Source organism: Conger conger, chromosome 17, assembly GCF_963514075.1.
Source record: "Conger conger chromosome 17, fConCon1.1, whole genome shotgun sequence".
NCBI lineage: Eukaryota > Metazoa > Chordata > Actinopteri > Anguilliformes > Congridae > Conger > Conger conger.
In genome coordinates this window covers 25,347,354-25,354,328 of record NC_083776.1, presented here as the reverse complement: position 1 = coordinate 25,354,328, position 6,975 = coordinate 25,347,354, and the positions used below count along the sequence as shown (strand labels likewise).

The following is a 6,975-nucleotide window of genomic DNA, read 5'->3' as shown; positions in this document are numbered from 1 at the left end:
CATCGGCAATCATTATTTAGCTCATTTCAACCAGCGTAATCACAACAAGCTACCTGTAAATGTTACAAAACCACATCACGGACAAGAATATAAGTAGAAAAGTAGAGTCTGAGGACATCATTATGAAAATGGTGCCACTGCATTTGGAATAAGCAGAACACTGATTAACTGGTCACAAAATGGCAGCAGTGTACCTCCGTATTGTAGAATTGCTCGGAATAAGCAGCATTGTCACGATGCTTGTGTATGGAGGATCACCCAGGCTTGCCAGGCCTAGGCCTAACATGGACCTGACGCAGGGTGCTCCTCAGAATTCGCGACATTAACATGAAGTCATCGGGATGAGAGTTTTGGATTTTACTTCTGCACTGAATTTGTATTTAACTGCACACGTGTTAAAGTAGAACTGTAGTTGTTCAGTTCGCACATTTTACGGAAGGAAAGATAACTTTTCCAGCCTTGACAGAAGTTCATATGAAGCCGAGTCAATCCCGACTGCGAGGAAGCAGCGGCAGCAAATATACGGGCTATTTTCCTTACACAGTGGTGCAAGTGAGGGAAGAGACGCACTGCCCTGGCTACATTCTCAGGGGGAGTTGCAGGATATAAACTGAAACAATGCATGGGTAGAGGTGGATCAAAATCAGCTGGTGATCGACGAATGGTAAATGGTAAATGGCAGGCATTTATAAAGCGCCTTTATCCAAAGCGCTGTACAATTGATGCTTCTCATTCACCCATTCATACACACTCACACACCGATAGCGATTGGCTGCCACGCAAGGCACCGACCAGCTCATCAGGAGCATTAGGGGGTTAGGTGTCTTACTCAGGGACACTTCGACACAGCCCGGGCGGGGGAGCGATCCGGCAACCCTCCGACTGCCAGACAACTGCTCTAACTGCCTGAGCCATGTCGACAAGGTACTTTTAATGATTCTCAAAAAAACATTTAGACCAACATTAACAAAAGACAAAACGCACATACCCAGAAACAGCACAATATTTATTTGACATGTCACAGATAAGACAGAAGTCTCTGCATCAAAGAGTTCTTTCTCCATCATATTCCCGTACAATTTTTTTTATTTATTATTTACAAGGATTTAAAATATTCTCTCTTTACAACACCAATTGTACAAGGTTTCACATTTGAACTCTTTTCCGTTCTGAAAGCCCACGGCCGGGGCTCACCACGCGGGGACAGAGGTGGCTTGCATGCACGAGTCCGGTGACTCCTGGCCACATCTTTCACGACGGACACCACGATCACCACCACAAGCATACCCTGGCGCTTCCCAGACGGAGACATGCACGTAAAGAAAAGAGGTGACGATCTTCTCAATGCAATGTGAGCCCGGATGAGGTCTTCCAGGTCGTGACGGCAGCTGTCGCTACCGCGCACGGTCCCGCCTCACTGAACTGTAGGCTCTCAGCAGGATTACCACACCCTGACCTTTAATGACCTCCTGCACATTATCCACTGCCAAGGGCTGTGTGTAATTCTGTGGGGAAAACATCTAGAGCCTTAAAGCTTAAAATAAAAAGAAATAAGAAACACATGTTGCATAGAATCCCATTGTTTTTTTTTGTATTTTTGTATTAATGGGAAGAGGTTTTTACTAGAGTTGGAGGCCCATATCTTTGTCAAGTGAAGACGACTGCAATCTTGGCCTTGACTCCTTGAGACCGTCCCAACAAATGCATTGCTCTTTTTGGTTTCAAAAGAAAGTAATGAATAACTGCACCCTTGCCTTCACAGTTAAAATGCATGAGGAAGGTGTTGATGATGTCATGATGACCTCTCAGATCTTTACTCCGGAGAAACAAATCTGTCTAAAAACGTTTAATCATCTGTACATGTATTCACAAGGCTTTGAGAGAGGATCAGATAAAGTGCATCGTAGCAGAACACCTCATACGTTTCACATGCAATGCAAAACTTATTTTTCTTTTTACACACAGAACACACGGCTGGGCTAAAAGAACAGGCTGCCCATTTGGGCTGTTCAGTCAAATGGATTCCTAATAAATACACGGGTACTAGAAGGACAAACGCCAACCATCTCTACGACAAGCAGCCTCTCGGAAAGACTGTTAGATCCAGTTGCTTAGATCCAGCATGACCTGACCAGGGTTGGCACTGACAGACCTGGTCACACAGAACACATCACCTCCATAACAGCAGCTGTCCAGCACAACAACACATGAAAATAGCCAGCAAAATGATTTTCACCTGTCCTACCCAGCAGGCCACTCCAGGCCATGTAGAAAGCCCCCAGGCACTGTACCACTGGGGGTTTCATTCCAGGATTTCTCACCGCCTGTCAAACCATGTGACGTACATTGAAATTCAGATAACATAAGATGCACTTTTTTTATTTAATTTTAATTTTTTTATTTTTTTTATTTTTTTTAAAGCAAGCATTTCCTCTAATGAGTTGCTTGAACGCATGTGCACACCCCCAAAAAAACCCAGAACATATAAATCTGACGTGACAGACACTCCAGCGCTAGGGTCACAGAGGAGGGATGTGGGATGGCAGATAAAGTCCAATAATGCCCTGCTGCTGACAAGAGTGAGAACTACATATCCCGGAAACACACTCCGGGGTTGAAAGTCTCAAGACGCGCTCACTCTCCCCCACACATTAAATAGCTCTGAAAGAATTACGACCTAAAATGAAAATTCTGTCCCAGCACAGCCTTTCATCGGCACAGATGACATTACGCGGCATGAGAACTGAATGAGTAGGAAGGCAATGTTTGGACCCGATATACACTATGATGCAATGGAAACCTTCCTGTGTCATAACCAAACAAGAACTAAACCCGAGTGGCACTGGCCAATTTGGCAGAGGAAATACGCACCTGCATTCATCATCCTTTCAGGCCCAGTATAGAAAAGGGGGTGACCGTGAGCTAAACCCAAAAATGTTTGCGGTAACAAGAATGAAGTAACATAAGCTTCCTGTGAAAAGCATAACCACGATCTTCACAGAAACACAGCAGGGCAAAGCGAGACGCTCCTCTCAATGCGTGTGAGAAATTGCACTTTGAAATAGCAAAATAAAGCAGAACTGTGCAAAGCAAGTTTTGGTGGATGATAAACGTATAACCTCCTCAAATAAAAATTACCCTCCCTGTTAACAGTGAAGATACTTCCTTGAAATCAAACAAACAAATAAAAAAAATATCGCACAGCAGGACAGCAGAGTGAATAAATATATGGCTGACATTGATTAAGCTTGTATCACAAATATTCCTTGTTGCACAAGCTAATCCGCAAGGGTACGAATCACAGATAAATGAAGAGAAATGCTGAGACATGCTAGCTAAAGCATGGAAATGACTAAGCTTTTCCTCTTGTGCTTCCAAGCTCTTCAAAGTTTTCAAACTCAGCTCTGCTTCATATATTGACAGACTACAGTGTTAGCTTATCTAAGAGCAATGGGTTTTTCAATTGTGGTGTATTTTGAGTATCAGGGAAAACAAGATGAGGTAGAAGGAATGTTCATTGATTACAGCATACAGAACACTGGCCATTTACCTTTCCAAGTGCCCACATACAGTGTCAGTTAATGGTTGGACTCTACACCCCGAAAATGGGTGGCTCCACCGCGTGTTAACTAGAAACTCATCAAATTAACTTTTTGCTATTGAAAGTGAAGGCTTCCAGTTGGTTCATGAGCAACACCTCCTAATTTGGGGTTTGGGAAGTCCCAAAAGAAGTAGGAACCACTGATCTGTTCCAGATATTCAACTCAAGACAGGTGATGAAGCTGTACCACAATTACTGCATGGACACAGAGATCATAACGAAAACCAAAGACAGTGATCATCATCCAGCAGAAAATTAACAGCAGGCTTCCCTGAACTGGGGCTCCACTGTGTTAGTGCTGGTTTTCCCACAAGCCAATTTCTCAAAGGTGACGGAAAGCATGAGCACACAGTGGAAGATTGTTTAAAATGTTTAAATGATTTCAACTGACCATCTGCAGTATCTTTATTTCCCTTGGGTAAATGGCAGTTTCAGTAAATAGGTGTCCACTTTCAGCATTCTTTCACACCCCTTGTGTGAATGCCACTGTCTATCATCAATGGCGAAGTCATACTGCAGGTCAATTAGTGATTCATACATTTGGTTGATTGCAGTTTGAATGAAACCCAGCACATACAGTGGATCCGCTGGCTGTTTTACAGTCATTGCCACTAACATCTATACACTTTGTGTCAAACTACAACAAAAAAAATATATATATTTTTGTCTCCTGACAATTTTGCGTGGTTCTGTTTCAGGCAAGATGCTCCGATCTTGCCCCCCTCATCCCGGCCTACATCATCACTGGTAATGGACTCCAGATACACCTTTTCTGTTCCCTGTTCTTATTAAAAAAATCATACAGCAGCATATACTTTTTTTCACTTTTTTTTTACAAATCTTCAAAATTCTGGCCCACCACTTTGGTGCTGTGGTTTTCAGTCGAAGATTCAAAATCTGGTCAAAAGGTCTGGTCATCACTTCCCCATTCGAGTCTGGGCTTCAGTCACAAGGATATATAATTCAACAAAAAGAGTCTCAGATAAGCAAAAACTTTACCTTATGAAAAAATAAATCCAAGTTTACAGTGGAACAGTCAACACCAGTGTCTCCATTTCAATTTAGTTAAAATCACTCTAAAGATTTGAGGAACAGCAGTGTCTTTGGGAAGTCATTCTTTAAGCAGACAAGACTGAAAGAGCATACCCATATAAATATATATTGAAAATAAAAAAACAATAATCAGAATCTTGATTGCACATCACCCAAGGATAAACAAGAAGGCATGACAAACTACAACGATCCACTCTGTTCTCACAAACGATAGTCTTATTGCTGATTCAATACAAAACATAGACTATTTTTTTCATTTTTTTATCTCAAGATAAATTACATCAGACCCACAACAATTATTTTTTCTCAGAATGGATAATCATAACTTAGAATAGATTTTTTTTTTCTTTCTCCCTGCTCATTTGTTTGATTTTGTTTTGCGTTTTGTGTGAACTTTTTAACCCCCCCACAAGGAGAGGACATGGAATGCTCCGTTTGGTCAGAAAGGATGCTGGGAGGACAGGTATCCTGCAGACTGCCAGTGTGAGGCCGGTACACTCTAATGCAAACTTGTACCGCTGGCTGCCTTTACAGTTCTGTACATGTTTGCAGTAGAGCTGATCCTATCCAGGATGTGAGTTTAGAGAGAGCAGCCATCCTATCGTGGCCTGTCACTCACAGCACCTCGACGGGACTTGAGCCCTCCCCCGCCCCCCCGAGTGGGAACGATGTAAATTCCGCCCTCGAGTGGAGAGAGTAAGGGTGAAGAGGCGGAGCCTCCCCCGGTGACACGGCGGCAGGGCGTGGCCCGGGGGAGGAGCCGGCGGGAGAGCCAGGCCCTCTACACCTGGGAGATGATCTGCATGTTGAAGCTGGGCGAGCGGGACTGCTTGGTGAGGGGCGTCCCGGGGGACAGCAGGGCCTGGGTCTCCTCCGGTCGGGCCAGACGCTCCTCCTGCAGGCTGACGGTGGAGAAGCGGTGTGCCCCGCCCACGCTCAGGCTGCCCAGCGTCCCCAGGTTCCCCTCCTGCGAGCCTGCCCCCGCCCGGCTGCCGTTCAGGCTCACGTTCATGCAGTCGAACGACCTGCTGGAGGAGGTGCTGGAAGTCCGCACCAGGCTTTGCCCGGCCGGGAAGCTCAGGCGCTTCTTCATGGGGCTGAGCTCGATGGCGTCCAGCGTGATGGCGGGCGGCGGCGGGGACTGCTGCCGCTGGTGGTGTCTCCGCAGCACGGCCTGGGGGTCGGCCGGGAGCTCCTTGCTGTGCTTGGGCAGGCCGGCCTCCCGGTCCCGGGACAGCCGCGCCACCAGGCCCTTCTTCAGCCCCGCGCTCCTCTGGGCCGCGCCCGCCCCGCCCCTGCTCCCGCCCCGCTGGCTGCTGTTGGACGCCCCCGAGGAAAAGCCCTCGTCTGGGTCATTCAGGTTGAAGGAGTCCTCACCCCCGCTCATGCCGTCAGCATCTGAGAGAGAGAGAGAGAGAGAGAGAGAGAGAGAGAGAGAGAGAGAGAGAGAGAGAGAGAGAGAGAGAGAGAGAGAGAGAGAGAGAGAGAGAGAGAGAGAGAGAGAGAGAGAGAGAGAGAGAGAGAGAGAGAGAGCGTGAGGAGAGAGTGAGAGAAAAAGTAAGTAAGATTGAGGTAGAAGCATTGAGACAAACAGACAGAGGGGGAGAAAGCATTATTAAACACACACTGAAAGGAAGACATGTCAGTCCAAAAAAAGGCAAGTCGAGGAGGAAACGACCAGCCCTGACTGAAACGCCGGATATCTGCCTTCTGATTAGCAGGAATGCTGCCAATCAAGTTCATACAGTCCCCTAATTCAACTATATTAGCCCAAGTATATCATTTAAAAGAAATTAAAGGCATTATATGCAGGATTTTTATCTTATATCATAAATTAACTAGGCTCAGTCATATCTATGAGGCACTGGCGGACATTTGCTGAATCTGTGCCTGTATTTCTTCTTCTCTGGTGTGTTCAGGATGTGACGCTCTTTTCTATGTGGGAAGGGGTGTGACAAGGTTACAGTGGAGCGTTCGTAGCTAGCTACTTCAATGGCGGATAGCTCTCAGCCCACTAATGGTGGGGTTGAAGGTGTAAGGGGAGACTTTTTTGATTGCCAACAAGACTAAAGCAAGGCAAAAAAAACATGTACCTCTACTCATTGCCACTGGTCAAAAAAAACTATAGCCAATTCATACTAACACATGGCATTGAGGCAGATGAAGTGACCATTTTAATTTAAAATGCGATTCTCCAGCTCCAATATTGAATTTTATCTTCTGTAATTTAGGAACCAGTAAAAAGAAACCATTATTGAATCAGCTCAATGTGTGAGTCAGGCCAATGTCTCTTCCCTAATGACCTGAAACAAAAATAATTG

The 6,975-nt window shown here is 45.4% G+C and overlaps 1 protein-coding gene across 2 annotated transcripts in view; it reads right to left on the bottom strand.

Annotated features, from left to right (window-relative positions):
- Positions 1-987: 987 nt before the first annotated feature.
- Positions 988-6,975, bottom strand: part of LOC133116243 (hyccin 2-like) — a 47,987-nt gene continuing 41,999 nt past the window's right edge. For both annotated transcript variants that reach the window (XM_061225622.1, XM_061225623.1), the window contains one exon: positions 988-6,052. In XM_061225622.1, coding sequence (XP_061081606.1) covers positions 5,436-6,052 — 617 coding nt within the window. In that variant the 3' untranslated portion in view covers positions 988-5,435. The remainder of the gene's footprint in view (positions 6,053-6,975) is intronic.